This window comes from Hemitrygon akajei, chromosome 4, assembly GCF_048418815.1.
Source record: "Hemitrygon akajei chromosome 4, sHemAka1.3, whole genome shotgun sequence".
In the NCBI taxonomy this organism is placed as follows: domain Eukaryota; kingdom Metazoa; phylum Chordata; class Chondrichthyes; order Myliobatiformes; family Dasyatidae; genus Hemitrygon; species Hemitrygon akajei.
In genome coordinates this window covers 138,267,321-138,286,228 of record NC_133127.1, presented here as the reverse complement: position 1 = coordinate 138,286,228, position 18,908 = coordinate 138,267,321, and the positions used below count along the sequence as shown (strand labels likewise).

General features: G+C 39.2%; 1 protein-coding gene across 6 annotated transcripts in view; it reads right to left on the bottom strand.

Moving 5' to 3' along the window:
• Positions 1-18,908, bottom strand: part of LOC140726699 (disks large homolog 2-like) — a 797,667-nt gene that overhangs the window by 556,194 nt on the left and 222,565 nt on the right. For all 6 annotated transcript variants that reach the window (XM_073043428.1, XM_073043429.1, XM_073043430.1 and 3 more), the window contains one exon: positions 17,259-17,366. In XM_073043428.1, the coding sequence (XP_072899529.1) occupies positions 17,259-17,366 (108 nt within the window). The remainder of the gene's footprint in view (positions 1-17,258; positions 17,367-18,908) is intronic.

Sequence of the window (18,908 nt, the reverse complement as noted above, 5' to 3'; positions counted from 1 at the left end):
CAATTCAGATTGGTAACAACATCTCCTCCACAAACACCATCAGCACAGGAGCACCACAAGGTTGTGTACTTAGCCCCCTTTCTACTTGTTTTACACTTGTGACCGTGAGGCTAAGCACAGTTCTCATGCCATCTTTAAATTTACTGACAATGACACTGTTGTTGGCTGAATCAAATGTGGTGATGAGTCAGCACATAGGAGGGAGATTGAAAATGTAACTAAATGGTGCCACAACCACAACCTCTCATCAATGTCAGCAAAATCAAAGATATGATTATGGACTACAGGATGAGGAAACCAGAGGTCCATGAGCCAGTTCTCATCAAGGGATCTGAGGTGAACAGGGTCAGTAACTTTAAATTCCTTGGCATTATCATTTCAGAGGACCTGTCCTTGGTCCAGCACACAAATGCTATTACAAGGAACACACAGCAACAGCTCTACTTTCTTAGAAGTTTGTGACAATACAGCATGCCATCCAAAACTTTGCAAAACTTCTATAGATTCATGGTAGAGAGTATACTGAACGGTTGCATCACAGCCTAGTATGGAAACATCAAAGCCCTTGAATGCAAAAGCCTACAAAAAATAGTGTTTTCAGAAGGTCCATCACAGGTAAAGCCCTTCCACCATCGAGCACATCTGTAAGGAATGTTATAGCAGGAAAGCAGCACCCACTATCAAGAACACCTACCTTTCAGGTGATACTCTTTTCACTGCTGCATTCAAAAAGGAGGTACAGAGGCCTTAAGCTCCACACAACCAGGTTCAAGAACAGTTTTTACCCTCAACCATCAGGTTCCTGACCTAGAGTGGATAACTTCATTCACAATAACACTGAACTGATTCCACAGCCTATGGGCTTATTTTCAAGGACTCTACAACTCATGTTCTCAATATTATTTATTTATTGTTATTATTTAATTTTAAAATATTTTGTATTTGCTCAATTTGCTGCCTTTTGCACATTAGTTGTTTGCCTGTTTTTGTGTGTACTTTTTCATTGATACAAATGTGTTTCTGGTATTTACTGTGAATGCCCACAAGGAAATGAATCTCAGGGTTGTATATGGTGAGATACAGTATATGTACTTCGATAGTAAATTTACTTCGAATTTTGAAGTTTGGATAAGAACATAGATGGGAAGGTTATGGAGGACTATGGTGTGGTTGCAGGTCAATGGGACTAAGCAGAATAGTAGTTTGGCACTGAGTAGATGGACTAAAGGGCACGTTTCTGTGCTGTAGTAATCTATTACTCTGACTTATATGACATGAAATTTGTAGTTTTGTGGCAGCAGTACAGTGCAAAGACAAAGTTACTATAAGTTACAAAAATAAATATATAGTGCAAAAGAAATCTGATGGTAGAGAGGAAGAAGCTGTTTCTACATCATTGAGTGTGGGTATTCAGGCTCCTATAATATCTCTCCATTATAGTAACAAGAATAAAGACATGTTCCGGATTGTGAGGGTCCTTCGAGATGAATGACACTTTCTTTAAGAATTCCTCAATAGTGGGGAGGTTGATGAACTTATAAACTCAACCAGCTCCTTGATGGAGCCAATCAACCAGCCGATCTCACTCCTGTATGCATCCTCATTGCCATCTGAGTATCTACTAAAAACAGTGGTATCGTCAGCAAATTGAGAAATATTTCAACTGTGCATAACCACATAGTCATGACAGTGGGCTAAGCATTCATCCTTGAGGTGCACCTGTGTTGATTATCAGCGAGGAGGAGATGTTATCACCAATCCGCACAAACTGTGGTCTCCCAATAAGGAAATCAAGGATCCAGTTGTGAAGGGAGATACAGAGGTTCAGGTTTTGAAATTTGGTGATTAGAACTGAGGGGGATGATAACATTTAATGCTGAGCTCTAATCAATAAATAGCAGCCTGGCCTATGTTCTGTGGTTGTTTAGGTGCTCCAATTCAGACTGGAGAGACAGTGAGTTTGCATATGCTGCAGACTTTTTGTGCCGTGTATGATTATATTGCTCTCTATATGACATTTCCTTGAAACTAAGCTCCTAGACCTAGGCCTTAATTCCTCCCTGTGCAACTAGATCTTTGATTTCCCCAATCAGGATTGACAACAACATCTTCTTCTCAATCACCATCAGTATAGGTGCACCACAAGGCTGTGTGATTAGCCTCCTGCTCAACTCACATTTATACAGTATCTTATTGTGCAGCTGAGTATAACTGCAATGCATATTTAAGTTTTCTGATGACATCATTGTTGTTGGCTGAATCAAGGTGGTGATGAATCAACACATAGAAGGGAGATCGAAAATCTGGCTCCTATAAGACAGGTGTCTTAGGTCAGGAACAATTATTACCCTACCATCATCAGGCTCTCAAGCTCTTGAACTATCGTGGTTAACTTCACTCACCTCGATGTTCAACTGACTCCACAACCTATAGACTCACTTTTAAGGACACTACAATTCATGATCTCAGTATTATTTATTTACATTTTTATTATCTGTACAACGTGGTTTTTTTTGCACATTAGTTGTCAATCTTTGTTATTTATGTGTTTTTTTTAAGTTCTGTTGCATTTCTTTATTTAAATAACTGCAAGAAAATTAATCTCCAGGGAGCATACGTAATTTGATAATAAATGTACTTTGAGCTTTGAAACTCATCATCCCAGGAGTTAACTTGGTGAACCTTTGCTGCACTTATCTCCATTTCAAGTGCATCTTCCTTTAAGTAGGCTGACCAGACCTGCACATGTTATTGCATAAACAGCTGTGATGAAGCAGGACATCAATGCTATTGTCAGTGCTAAGGATTCCTTTAAGCATTTAAAAAGAAAGGATGAGAGGGAAACAGGATGTTGCAGCTGACCAAGGCCCCATCAAGTGATCAGAAGGATGACAGAACTCAGATAGCTGGGAGAACCAGAAGGGTGTCGGGAAACTGATTGATCAGGGTCATAATTAGGAGAGAAGAAAAGGGAAAAGGATGATTGGTTTGATAGGGACTTCATTTTAGGTATTCTAAATCACAGCTGTGGTATTAAATACAGTGTATTGCAAATTTACATCATATTACAACGATTACCCCAGAAAATTCAGCAGTATGAAGAGTTCTGGTTGACATGGAGTACTTGCACACACAAGGCCTTTCTATCACATGTTCTTCCTATATCAAAAGAAATCAGATCAAGGTGGGACCAAGACTGGGCCCAGATCAAAAGAGAGGATGGACTACATTTGGGGTGAGAAATTCAGAGATGAGACTAATTATTGAATAGTGGGGTTAAGATTAAGTTAAATTTTCTGTGGATCAGTGTAGGGTAGAGATATTAGTCAGGAGAGGAGGTAACCTTGGTAATGGCAGAGGCTACAAGGAGAGTGGGAATGGAAACTCCAGTCAGGGTAGCCTTGATAGTTTTTGGAGATTAATAATAATCATGGATAACCTTGAGAGTTAAATAGGTGGTTTGAACTGAATCATTTTCACAGCAAAGGAATAGAATGCCAATGGAATCAATCATTGAGACTTTATAATCATTGAAGGGGGGGTGTAGAGGATTGGAAATCTTTAGGGTGGATGCCATGTTTCGAGATCTGTATGGGGAAGGATGTGATCACTCCATTGGGACAAGTGGGATTGAGGCCAAAAGTAGATCCAAAAGCATCTTCCTTCAAAAGAATATATCTGAGTCATTCCCAGTACCAAGCCTTTATAGACTCTAAGAAACCATCTGCAAGTTTGGCCAACTGCCAGAACAGAATATGCATTTACAATTGAGAATATTTGAAGTGGCGTACAGATGTAGGCTGCATGTTGTTGGATTGCATCATGCAAGTGTTAAGACCTCCATGTGTTAGCTCCTCAGGTATTGATAATGGTATTGGTTTATTATTAACACATATACCAAGATACAGTGAAAAGCTTGTCTTGCATACTGCTCATATAGATCAAATCATCACACAGTAATTTGAAGTAGAACAAGGTAAAACAGTGACAATGTAGAATAATGTGTAACAGCTACAGAGCATGCACAATGCAGACAACCAATAACGTGCAAAATTCTAATGAGATACACTGTTAGGTCAAGAGTTCATTTCATAGATTAAGAAACCATTTAATGATTTTTTTACAGCAAGGTAGAAGCTGTCTTTGAGCCTGGTGATTCATGCTTTTACCCAATGGAAAAATGTATCTTCTGCCCAATGGAAAAAGGGGAAGAGAGAATATCTGGGGTGGATGGAGCCTTTGATTATGCTGTCTGCTTTACGGAGGCAGAGGGAAATTTTTCACAAAAACTTAGTCATATACCATCCGAAAGCACAGTGTTACACTGTTCAATTTCAAGACCATGGTCAAGGCAAGTCAACGAAGACCACTCATATCTAATAAGTAGCCAACAAGTGAGTAATAAGTAAATGTTGAATAATGTACCCTTAACTAGCAGTAGACCATTTCCCAGAAGGTATGGATGAGGCTTCTTACTACTGCTGAACCTACCAGTGTACATTGCTGCCAGATGGAAAAAGTTTTCAGATCCTGTGATGTTGAGTCCAGAAGAAGATGCTGTCAGCAAATAACGCAACCAAGGGCAACATCCTCCAGGTAGTTCAAAAAACTATTTCTTTCACTTTTTTTTACATTTTGTTTATCTTTCAAATGTGATTCTGCTACTTCTGGAACCTGTGATTGAAATTTTGGTGGTGTGTTTCAGATTGAGCAATCTAGTGTTTTGCTGTCTCTGAGGGGGTTTCAAGCGAAGTGTGCAGCTCAAGGTCAAGAAGTCCGGAGACGTGGGGTGCAAACCAATGATTGATTCCATTTCTCACTGATCTCATTGATTAAAACACTGAGGAAGATTGAAATCATCGAGGCGAGTGCAGATGGCAAGCGCATGATCAGTGCAATGTACCAGTTTTGCTCGCTGATGCTAGTGGAAGGTGTCTGCATGTGACAGTCACTCTCTCCCTCTTGTTTGCTGCTCCCAAAGGAGAATCCCCGTCTTTCTCTCTCCCCCTTGATGGAGTCCTGGGTCTTGGGCAAGGTTACTCAACATGATTTGTGGATTGGACTCTGATGGTTGGCATTATGATGTGTTTCTGGTAGTTCCTTTTGGGTAATTTTGAACTGGGCCAGCCTGCAGATAACAAACACTGAACTGAACATGCCTGGACTCTTGATTTTGTGTTTTATATTCCCTGTTTTTGTTCACTCTTTTACCATTTGAGTGATTTGTTTTTTTTTCACGTGGGGAGGAGGTTAATATTTATTCTTTGAATGGGCTCCATAGTTTTTTTTGTTTTGTGGCTGGCTGTGGGGAAAACAAATCTTAGGGTTGTATACTGCATACATACTTTGATAACACTATAGTTAATTTAAAAGGATTATAGATTATTTGACACTTGCACTTCTTACAGCTGTTCTTTCCAAACAAAGGAAAAGGTTTGTTGTGTCTGTACCAGGTCCACCAGGCATATTCCATATTGTAGGTGCTGGGGAATTCAGGAAGCAGCTGCACTGCTCCTGGGATACAGCAGGACTTGGTCATTGGAGCACAGCTCAATAATTTCTGGTGATGCTTAGAAGGCAATTTCCACTTCACAGACCTGAAATTAAAAATCCAGGCTGTCACACGAATGCACTTGAGGAAATGTTGTACTTTTGGTGATTCAATCTTTCAGATGAGAGGTTAATTATCTGCTCTCTCCCCAGTCGATTTAAAATCATATGTAGGATCCATAAGCACTGTTTTGATGAGGAGAGTACTGGGTAGCATGGCCTATACTTATCTCATAATTATCATTACTATAAACAAGATATCTGGCTGTATAATATTTTTGAATGGGGGATATTGTTGTATTCAAATTGTTTCACCTACATTCGTGGTTATAACCGGGATTAAAATTCAAATGTATTTCACTGCTCATAACACTGTGGTATGTCCTAATGTCAGAATGGACACAATATATTAAAAAAGTAAACACGAGGAAATCTGCAGATGCTGGAAATTCAAACAACAACACACACAAAATGCTGGTAGAACACAGCAGGCTAGGCAGCATCTATAGGGAAAAGCGATGTCGACGACAGCGCTTCTCCCTATAGATGCTGCCTAGCCTGCTGTGTTCTACCAGCATTTTGTGTGTGTTGTTATATAAAAAAAGTATTTCTTTGTAACAATACTTAGGTTGTCTTCTAATTCTAAGATGCTAATTGCATTTTTGTGCAGTTTTCAGGTCAGTTTAGCTTTTGCTTGCAAGCTTTTCAATGCTTATTTTACCTGCCATGAGTTGTCTTTATGAAAGGAATAGTTTCCTTGCAAACACAGTAAAATTCATCATTTATGCTACAGTTGGCTTTGGAGTACATTAGAATTACACCAGTAATTCTAATGTGCTCCAGTATTTACTATCCCAGTATTTACAACCCACATCCGCTAAATTAAATTGGGGATTTCTTTCCAAAGAAAACAGTAAAATGAAAGGAAACATTAAGTACATTTGGCATACAAAAATGAAGTTAAGTTTTTTTTTAAGGATGAGGCAATCTGTGGTTTCTGTTATAATTGAGTATATATTCAGTACATGTAAAGTGCATACTGTATATCTAGAATGTGCTGTCAGAGATACCAGCTTCCGAACATGCATACAGCAGTACTGACCAAATCATACATTTGATGAAGATGAAGGTGAAGCATAGATGTAGTATAACTAGAGTTAAGTAAGGTGTTCCACAAGGTCCTTCATGGTAGGCTCATCCAGAAAGTCATGAAGCATGGAATCCATAGACATTTGACTGCGAGGATTTTGGATTGGTTTGCTCACAGAAGGCAGAAGGTGGGAGTATATGGAGCACATCTCGCCTGGAGGTAGTGACCAGTGTAATTCTGCAGTGATCTGTTTTGAGAACTCTGCTCTTTGTGATATTTATAAATTACTTAGATGAGGAAGTAGGTTAGTAGTTACAAAGTGGAAAGACTTGGTAAGTTAGTAAGTTTGCAGAAGACATGAAGGTTGGAGCTGTTGTAGATACTGTAGAAGGTGGTCATAGGTTACAATAGGCCATAGGCAGGATGTAGTGTTGAGCAGAGAAGTGGGAAATGGAGTTCAATCCAGAAAAATGTATAGTAATACACTTTGAAATATCAAACTTGAAGATGGAGCATCAGGTAATGCCAGGATTTTTAGAACTGTGGAGGAACTGTTCATGTTGAGGTCCAAGTCCATAGATCCCTCAAAATGCTGCCCAAGTTATTAGAGTGGTTAAGAAAATATATGCTGGGCTGACCTTCATTAGTTCAAGAGCCATGAAGTAAGTTGCAGTTCTATAAAGCTCTGATTAGATCATACTTCTGTTCAGTTCTGGTCAACTCATTACAGGCAGGATGCAGAAGCTTTAGAGAAGGTACAGAGGAGATTTACCAAGATGCTGTCTGGATTAGAGAACATGTGCATAAGACTGTAAGACCAATGATGAAAAGTTGAAGGAACTAGGGCTCCTCTCTTTGGAGCAATGAAGGGTGAGAGGTGACTTGACAGAGGCATAAAATTATGAGAATCATTTATAGAGTGGACAGTCAGCACCTTTATCCTAGGGTGGCAATGGCCAATACCAGAGTACATCCAAAGTGGAAGAAAGTTTTTTTTACACAGAGTGATGAGTGCCTGGAATACTCTGCAAGGGGTTGTGGTAAAAGCTGATACCACAGGGATATTTGAAATATTCTTAGCTAAGCACATAGCTGCAAGGAAAATAGAGAGTTATGGATTGTTTAGGAGGGAAAGGTTAAATTGCTATAGAATAGGTTTATCTAGGTCGGCACAACATCATGTGCTAATATTGTGCTGTACTGTTCAATGTTCTATATTCTAACCATCTTTCATGAAACTCCAAAACAGTTATCAAATTTCTACTCTGACTAAACAGATCATTGCACCAATCACATGAATAGAGTGGTCACAAATGCAGGTCAGGGTGCACTTGTATATGCTATGGAAAATGATTCATTTCCTCACAATGTAATTCTTGTCACCATCTGCATGGTACATCAGGAGTGTTACTTGCCTTGCCTGGATAAATGCAGTTCCAAAAAGGACAAAGTAACCAGTTGATTAGAACTTCACCTGTATCTCTACCACCTTTGGTTGCAAAGTGTAACATTTATTTCAGAAACTTGCCAAGTCTTCTTTGAATGTGTTGCATGGACACAACCCATATCACCAAAACAACAACAAACACATTAGAAGACCAGCCACACACAAGAGAAAATCTGCAGTTGCTGGAAATCCAAACAACACACACAAAATGCTGGAGGAACTCAGCAGGCCAGGCAGCATCTATGGTAAAGAGTACGGTCGACGTTTTGGGCTGAGACCCTTCATCAGGACTGGAGAAAAAAAGATGAGGAACAGAGTTTAAAAAATGGAGGGAGGGGAGGGAGAAACACAAGGTGATAAGTGAAACCTGGAGGGGGAGGTGTGAAGTAAAGAGCTGGGAAATAGATTGGTGAAAGAGATACAGGTCTGGAGAAAAGAAAACCTAATAGGAGAGGACAGGAGGCCATGGAAGAAAGAAAAGGGGCAGAGAGCACCAGAGGGAGGTGATGGGTAGGTAAGGAGGTAATGTGAGAGAGGGAAAAGGAGATGGGGAATGGTGAAGGGGGGGGGGGGTAGTATTACCAGTAGTTCAAGAAATTGATGTCCACGCCATCAGGTTGGAGGCTACCCAGAAAGAATATAATGTGTTGTTATACCATTTTCAAATTTCCTTCAAATCACACAGTAATTTTTCTTCAAAATCAATCACATTTTTGCTGAAGAAGTCACTACCTAGAAGTCCAGTGTACCTTTACCACAGGATACCTGCTCATAATATCTTTCAAAAGGCAATTAAATATGGGTATAAATTATGTTCTTGTAAGTAAGGCCTCATCCCATTAAATTATAAAAAATTCAAACATACAGTTCCAAAGATGTAATGATGCATGATTTTCTGAAGCCTATTTGAAGTAGTGTTCTGCAGGGGTCATTGTTGGGACTGCTTCTTTTCATGATATATGTCAATGACTTGGCTGACTGATTTGATGGCTCTGTGGCCAGGTTTGTAGGTGATACAAAGAGAAGTGTAGAGGCAGGTACTTGTTGAGGAAGCTGGGAGTCTGCAGGAGGATTTAGACAGATTAAGAGAATAGGCAAATAAGTGTAGAGAAATGTATGGTCATTTGGTAGAAGGCATAAAGGTGTAGACTATTTTCTCAATGGGGAGCAAATTCAGAAATCAGAGGTGCAAAGAGACTTGGAGTCTTCATGCAGAATTCTCTAAAAATTAACTTGCAGGTTGAGTTGCCAGTAATGAAGGCAAATGCAATGTTAGCTTTCATTTAGAGAGGAATAGAATATAAAAGCAAGGATGTTATGCTGTGGTTTTCAAACACATTGGTCAGATCCCAGTTGGAGTGTTGTGAACACTTCTGGGTTCCTTAAAAAGGATATGCTGGTAGGATTGGAAAGGTTAACATATGAGAAGCGTTTTTACTGTGGTGGAGTCTAGGATCAGAGGGCACGCTCACAACAGAAGGATGTCCCTTTAGAACAGAGATGAAGAGGAATTTCTTTAGCCAGAGGGTAGTGAGTCTGTGGAATTCATTGCCACAGATGGTTGTGGATGACATCATTGGGTATACTTAAAGTGGAGATTGATACATTCTTGATTAGTAAGGGTGTCAAAGGGAGAAGAGATAAGAATGAGTTTCAGAGAGATAATAAATCAGCCATGATAAAAATGGTTGAGCAGAACCGATGGGCCAAAAGGCCTAATTCTGTTCCTATGTCTTATGGCCTTATTTAATATTAGAAATCATTGAGCTAGAACTTGCCCATACATAAGGGCCAGTACCAAGAAGACTTTGATACTGATAAATACCAAGATTAGTTATAATAACAAACTGAGAACTGGGTTTCATTCCTAGAAGTACTGGATAGAAAAATAGAGTATCTAAGAGAACCAAGTACACTTTTTCAGCCAAACCTGGATAACTGTGAACAGTTCTAATTGCCATAAAATGGAAAGTTTATTGTAAGTGCACTTAAAGAACAAAGGAAGTTTTTCTGGAAATATATTAAAATTATAGAGCTTTATTTATCAGGAAAGTTTGAACAAGTAAAGCTTAATTTCTCTATAAATATTTTTGGAATTAATTAGTGGGTATACGTACTGCCAGGAATACCATTCCCAGTAGTTATATCATAGGAAGTGCATTTCCATGACTAATTTCTATTGCAGGAAATACCACTCCTTTGTGGGGGCATACTTACTGTTTAACACTTGTGTGGTACTTTCTGGATGTGAGCACAAACTGTTTCATTCCATGAAAAAATAACATAAGAAAACAGGAGCAAGAACAGTGCCTTGAAAACGTATTCAGCCCCCACATATTACTGTCTCATTTTCTAAATTTAAAATATATTGTAGGATTTTTTAGCTAATCTACAAAACACTGTGCTTCATGTCAAATCAAAAGAAAAATCTCAAAACTTGTCAACTACCGTAGATTCCGTACTACAGAGCGCACCTGATTAAAAGCCGCAGGCTCTAATTTTAGAAAGAAAATCAATTTTGTACTTGTACAAGCAGCACCGGATTTTAAGCCGCAGGTGTCCCACGTTGTAATATGAGATATTTACACAGAAAGATATTACACGTGAGGATTTTTTAACTTTTAATTAAATCCGTATGGTAACATAAACAAATACATATTGCAAATGCTTTTTTTCGAACCGTGCCTGTAACACGGCTACTTTTAAATATACATACGTATTGGTAACACACAAATTACGTTGTGTATACTTTTTTACTGAACAGTGCACGAACAACATTCCAATATCTCCCAACGACTGGTAAAAAAATATATACTGCAGCCTACCAGGAAAAGTTATTGATTGCCTTTAACTTAAAAGCAACGTTTTCGCTCGGGTCTAATGCCGCTCGCCCCCACCTTCCCGTTTATCTCAAACCGGCATTTTCCCACAAGACGCAGCGAAACCGGATGTGACGTCATAGCATCATCGTAGTCTCCATCCTCATCATTTGCACCTCAGTCTCTCTGAGGTCCCCTTTCATCTAGTGGGACTCTTCGTATAAATATCCCTTTGGGTGTAGGACAAAAGCACCAGTTGACAAGGGAACATAAACATCGGCAAAGTGCAATAAGTATGAGTATTCCTGCGATGATGATAGCATAATGTAGCAGTATGCCGCTCCATCCTATGAAGATGCCACTGAAAGGCTACAATCCCCCTCTTGAGCTAAAGCCATGTAGGTCGGCCCCAATTTTCCGGATTTTATTTATCTCCTTTTGAATGTGAACAGAGAGAGAAGTAATATTCTCTGATTTATCTGGGATGTAAGTGCAGCACTCTCGTCCTATAACGGCACATGCACCTCATTTTTCAGCCAGAACAAAATCAAGGGTCATTCAGTTCTGCAAAACCGTCTGTCGTAGTGCCATCATTTCAGCGATTATAGCCCTCACCTGATCCTGGTCATTATCCATGGCCTTTGCAGTACTATTGGCTATCTCCTCCAAAACTGTGGCCAGGTTGATGATTCCCCTTGAATTGCGGGCCGCCCCATAGAAAGAGAAAGCTATCATCCAGAAGTGCTCTGGTTGTGAGATTCCTTGCATTTGCCATAAGAGGGACAAGTGCTGGACCAGGGTTATCAGCATTCACATGTGGGGTACAAGGTAGGCCAGGAAACAGCATCCCATCCAATTTCTGCTCTCTTGTTGGGTGTCCCATCGGCTAGCTGTCTCTTCTGGGAGCCACAAGTAGGCCCATTCCTCGCAAAGCTATTGAGTTCTGTTCAGGGGGCATGCTGGTTTGGTCGTTGTATAAATAACACAGGTGTAGTGTTATTGCCCAAAAAGTAAGTCCCCTTACCTTTGAAATTTTGCTGGTTGGTCAGATCTGACAATGGTCGAGGGCCATGATGTGTGTTCTCCCTATCAGATGGCTTTTTCCAGGGGGTAGAGGGGAACAAATGTACCATCAAAGCAGTGGCACCCACAGTCTCCAGTCACATCACTGGTGCAAGTTTAGGCCTCACTAGTCTGAGTGTCATTAGAAAAGACCCAGACTGACTGCCGTTCATTGCTGTTCAGTGGAATGGCTATTAAGGGAAACCCTATCATCCCATGGGGAGGAATTGCTGCATACCCTCAGCAGGTAGATGAGTTAGTTTTTCCAACATAACTTTAGCAAAGTGACAGGAAGGTATTTAGCTTGGTTATTACAATACAAGTGCTTAAGATTACAAGTACAGACAGTAAGAGCTTAGGCTACGTCCACACTACACGGATAAATCTGTAACTGAAGCTTTTTCTCTTCATTTTTACTTTCCGTTCACACTAAAACGGTGTTTTCGTTCCCCGAAAATGGAGCTTTTCAGAAACGCTCTCCAGGGTGTGTAATGTTGAAAACGCCGGATTGGCTGGAGCAGTGTGGACAGGGTAACCGGAGAAATCTAAAAACACTGTCATGACATGCCAGAACAGATGGTGACGGCAGCGTGCTATTTCATTGTTTTCTTGAACGCAACCTAACAATTTCAGAACAGATGGCAACGAGACTGAAGCCGGAAGAGTTAGAAATGTACTCACCAAATACTTTGATCCATAACTTACTGAATAAATAAGTATACTCACTTTGCCCTGTTTTCTGTCCTTGCTCATATGAAGGTGGTTTACCTATTTATGCAAGTACTTCTCTGACAATAGATGTGTAACAGCCTAATGTAACATTGTATGGAAATACAAGATAATACTGATGCAGACATGTTTTATACATTTAACAAGGGGCTTTGTTAATGCAACAGAGTTAGTCAGTTTTTCAATGTTCGTCGTCAGCCGGGTCAATCTGTCCGTGAACTCCCTGTCGGTTGCCGCCGTACGCTCCAGTATTTTTTTTAGTTTTAAGTTCTCCTGCGCGAGAGCCAACAGCTGTCCGTCGTTTTAAGTTTTTCTAGTCTGTAACTACACAAACGCACAATTTTACGGCGAGATTCGACACCAAACATGTCGCTTGTTTTCAGTAGATGTGTCTTGAACATGGTGCAGTAGGAGGAGATTCACCGAAATATCCATTTTAATGTGGACAGAGATATTTTTAAAAACACCTAGTTTGGACGCCTATCTTTTTTAAGCGAAACCGGCGTTTTCAAAATTATCTGGTCTAGTGTGGCCGTAGCCTTAGTCATGAATGCACATGTTTGACATGTCCTAGATATGTCCATTTTGGAAGTCCTTGTAGCTTGACTGCCGTCGGAGTGATCAGTAACAGTTGGTAGAGTCCTTTCCAGTGAGGTTCACGCTTCGTTCTAAGATGGTTCTTTACGAGAACAAAATCTCCTGGGTGAACGCGATGTTCATTTTCCAGTTCCTCTCCTTCCCGGTGGGCCTCCTTCACCTGCGAATGCAAGACCTGGAGAGATTTGGTTAGTGCCAGGATATACCCTATAATTTCATTCAACATTCGACCATGCTATGGGGATGCTTTTCAGCAGCAGAGACTGGAAATATGGTCAGGAATGATGGGAAGATGAATGCTGTGAAACACAGAGAGATAAAAATCTGCTAGCCTCTGCCAGCAGATATACACTGGGGCAGAAGTTTAATCTTTCAGTAGGACAATGACTCAAAGTGCACTGCCAGAGCAACCATGGACTGGATTCAAATGAAGAAAATTGATGTCCTTGAGTGCTCCAGTCAGAGTTCTGACCTAAACCCAATCGAGCATATCTGCAAGACCTCAAGATTGCTGTCCACTATCACTCCCCAACTAACCTGGCACAGCTTGAGCAATTTTGAAAGGAGAAGTGGGCAAATCTTGCTCTATAATGTTGTGCATAGCTAATAGAGGTTTATTCAGAAAGAAAACTGACTCTAATAGCTGCAAGAGGTGATTCAACTAAGTACTGATAAACGGGGGATGAATATTTTGAACTGCTGACATTTCAGTTTTGGCTTTTTAGTTTTTCATGCTTTACAATTTTCCCTGTGGGCTCTACTGTGGAAAAAAAAGAAAAACATGAGATTCACAAATAAAAATTCTCAGTTAAATTGATCAAAATCCCTGGTTGTAATATTCATTTACATGAACAAAGGGTTGGGGACTGAATACTTTATCAAGGCACTGTATCTTGGCATCTAGACTGTCATGCTTCTGAAGATCTTAAGTGTTTCAAACAGATCAAATAGTTCTTTTAAACCTCAAAGAATATAGATCTTTAGCTACCCATGATAGCAGAACACCCTCATTTCAGAATTTAGCCTAGTGTATTGTTTTTAGATCACTAGATCACTCTGCAATGTAGCTTTTATTGAAAATTGTGCAATTAGCAGCAAGCACCACTAAATCTATTCTTTTAACAAAATGAAGGCCATTGATAGAATGCTCAAGATATTCGAGTTGGGAATTGTTCCCCAAGTTCTTCAGTAACATCCCGGGATGAAATAACTGGCTACAAATAGACAATGAATCCAGACAATCATCTCCCCTCTGTATCTACTGATTTCAGCATTAGTAAAACCTTGTGATGCCGTATATTCTCAAAGTACTCTTCCTCTCATCTCACATCTGAAGTTCTTTTAATCACAGTTTAACCCAGATGAAAGATTTCGATCTGAAATGCTGACAGTTCCATTCACCCCACAGATGCTGCTGGACCCACAAAGCTCCCAACAGATTGCTTGTTGAAATGACTGAAGTAGCACAAAAGATTTAGAAAATATTTTATGGAGGTGCTAGAATTTTAATTACCAGAGATATTTGCTCTCAATTGCAATCCAGCAAAATATACTAAACAATATTTTTATATCAGTTGATACCAGAATCAAAATTACCAATGACGCCTCTGCATATAAACAAGAAGCCAATATTCATGGGTGACCTCTTCAATCTGCCAAGTATTCCTAGCATTTTAGTTTTTAACCTGGGACAAGCCACATTTGGCTGATGATGACTTTACAAAGTAAAATGCACTTTAGTACTTCCACAAAATAAAGCATGTAAAGATATTTTTCCATGTATTTTTACTTTAAACTCCTTGAGTAAGAATATCAATTTGAGCTAACCATAGTTAATTTTATAGTTTAGACTTTAAAAGATTATACAAATTCAAAAAAGTAAAGCTACATATCAATAAACCATAGAAATATTCAGCATAAAAAGCTTCCATACTATATATTTTGTACATGCTGAAAAAAGATCTGTAGAGCTGTCCCTTTCATTGCTATTGAATGGTAGTCCTGAGGATCATCACATCTCAAGTTTCATCAAATGTATTTTTGTTGCACTTAGAGTGTTGCTGTATCTATCAAGCATTTGGGCTGCCAACATTTTCTATTCCATATACCAAGTAACTTAAGTGTATCCTCACGCTTATTGATCTTCTGCTGTAAGACAGAGGCCCTTCCTAATTGCCCTGTCCAGATCGGTTCCTTCATTCGATTTCAACCACAACTCTCTTCGCAAAAAAACCTACTGTATCTTTCTAGATAAATTATTCAGTCACAGAAATATCTTTATAAACTTCCTGAGTAAACTAACTAGTGTAATTATATATTTCCTTTGCTGCAGTGATGAGATCACTTTTAGAGTCATAGAGTCACAGAGAAGTACAGTACAGAAACAGGCCTTTTGGCCCATCTAGTCCATGCTGAAACCATTTAAACTGCCTACTCCCATCGACCTGTACTGGGAGCATCGCCCTCCCTCCATGTTTTGTGTATGATAAAACTCTACTGGGATAACCCTTAAAAGTTTAATCAGTTAATCCTAGTTTTCTCACTTGCAGAAGCCAGTCACTTCAGAATAACAACATCTCCTCCACAATCTCATCTGCACAGGTGCACCACAAAGCTGTGTGCTTAACCCCCTGCTCTACTCACTTTGCACTTATGACTGTGTGACTAAGTACAGCTCCAAAGCCATATTCACATTTACTGATGACACTACTGTTTTAGTCCAAATCAAAGGTGGTGATAAATCAGCATATAAGAGGGAGATTAAAAATCTGGCTGAGTGGTGCCGCAACAACAACCTCTCACTCAATGTTAGCAAGACAAGGAGATAATTATTGCCTTCAAGAGGGTGAAACCAGAGGTCCATGAGCCAGTCCTCATCAGAAGATCAGAGGTGGAAAAGGCTAGCAACTTTAAATTCCTTGGTGTTACAATTTCAGAGGACCTATCCTGGGCCCAGCACATAAGTGCAATTATGAAGAAAGCACAGCGGTGTCTCTACTTCCTTAGGAGTTTTCGAAGACTCAGCTTGACATCTACAACTCTGACAAACTTCTATATATGTATGTATGTATGTGTGTGTGTGTGTGTGTGTGTGTGTGTGTGTTTGTGCGTGTATCATGTATCATATGTTTTCTGAACCACATTTTCTACCTGCCCCATGAGCTTTGTGGCCATGAACTCCAGAGATCTAATAATCTTGACACTTCTCTGTATCCTATTAAGTTGCTATATCTTCTTTTGTAATTGAATTCCCTCTACAATAGCATTGTTGCACAACATATGCATCCTTCTGCCATTTCATTTTTGATATTTCTCTTCATACTACAACTTCCTTCTATTTTATCAACAGCAAGCCCAATTTTTGTACAATCTGCTAACTTATCAATCATGCTTCACATTAAACTGTACATCATTGATATATATCAATATATATAATAAAAGCAATTAGCATTTTACCCTGTAGAACAACCTAAGAAATATAATTTAAATTATTAAAATAATCATCAACATTGCAGCTGAGGCAGATTTGAATTGAAATTATCATCTTATACCGTCACCAATAATGCTATCATTGCCGACACTTCTTGCTACTTTCTCAAAAACTCAGTCAAGTTAGTCAGGCACAAACTACCTTTTCCAAACTTACAATAACTGTTAATTAATCTATATCTTTCAAAATATTAACAAGATTAGCAACACTAGCATTGACCAAGTGGATTGACTCCACTTTTTCCTTTATCAGTGGCTCTGCCTTATACAAAAGAGTTGTCACAATATCAGATTGGTGAAATATCATTTTATCTGCTTTGTATAACTTCAATAATGCACATTCTACAACCCAAACAGCTGGGGCTGTACTCTTGTTATAAGTTTCAAAAGAAAAACTTGTGTTCAGCATTTGAAGACATTGTTGATTTGATTCAGTGAAACTTATCAATGAAACAAGAACAAATATTGTACATACCTCAAAATGTTCCCATTGTTCTTGCAATTTTGTTGGCGGTTCTCCTTCTGGTTCATCAGTTTCTTCCTCCCCTCTTGCCAGTATTGTGTCTTGTTCTGTCCCAACTGGCTACAATAAAAAAAAGATTAGAAGGGGTTTTTTTTGGAACATATATACTTATGGCTGTGCCCTGTATGGAAATATTACTCCATACGTATCAAAGTTCACAGATTAGATAAAGTGTAAAACTTAATAAAATGCATAACCATCTTTCTTTAAAATTCATACAGAAAATCCAGATGTTTCTTCAACACCTCCTTTGATAATATCATCTCGGCTATATAAACCACAGCCCATAAATGTATATAAATACAAAATATTTCAGTTTCTACAATACAAAAGTATAAACAAAAAAATGCTGGAAATACTCAGCAGGTCAGGCAGATCATGTGGAGAAAGAACAGTGGTAACAGTTTTGATCAATCTTTGTTTGACTTGTACAATTTTTGTTAAAGTACAAATGCTATTAATTCACCATTTATTTTTCACTTAATTTCCAAACAATTCAAACTCCAAAAAACATTTTATCATAATCTCCAATTTGGTGTTTGAAGAATGGTAATTTCAAACAGGCAGATGGAGTTGAAAAATAAAGTGGCTCACTATTCTGTTGCATGACAAACCTCCAGTACAAACACTATATGCCTGTCACAAGCAGATGAAACTTTATGGTACGTGTGGCCTGCACAAGTGTAGGAAACCACATATCTGTCAATTTGCACCAACATCTTTTTACTGTATTCAGCCAAATCTATATTGACAGGATCTTGTACATATAAGGAAATTAACAGAAATTATCCAGGATGAAGTACAAACTTTATCAGATCCTTTCTACCCTCATATATAGAACATAGAAATCTACAGTATATCACTGGCCCTTCGGCCCACAACGTTGTGCTGATCACGTAACCTACTCTAGAAACTGCCTAGAATTACCCTGCCACATAGCCCTCTATTTTTCTAAGCTCCATGTATCTATCTAAGAGTTCTTAAAAAACCCTATTGAATCTGCCTCCACCACCATTGCCAGCAGGTCATTTCACACACCCATCACTCTCTTTTTGAAAAACTTACCCCTGACATCCCCTCTGTATTTACTTCCAAGCACCTTAAAACAATGCCTCCCCCACCCCCGTGTTAGCCATTTCAGCCCTGGGAAAAAACCTCTGGCTATCCACATGATCAATGCCTCTCATCATCTTATACACCTCTATCAGGTCACCTCTCATCCTCTGTTGCTCCAAGGAGAAAAGGCCAAGTCAACTTGACCTATTCTTGTAAGACATGTTCTCCAATCCAGGCAACATCCTTGAAAATCTCCTCGGCACTCTTTCTATAGTATCCACATTATTCCTGCGGTGTGGTGAGATGACCAGAACTGTACACAGTATTTCAAGTAGGGTCTGACAAAGGTCTTATATAGCTGTAACGATATCCCTAATCAGATTATGTCTCTTTAAATGCTCATAAATCCTGCTTCTCAGGATCTTCTCCAACAACTTGCCTACCATTGAAGTAAGACTCACTAGTCTATAATTTTCTGGGTTACCCCTACTCCCTTTCTTGAACAAGGGAACAACATTTGCAACCCTCCAATCCTCCAGTACTTCT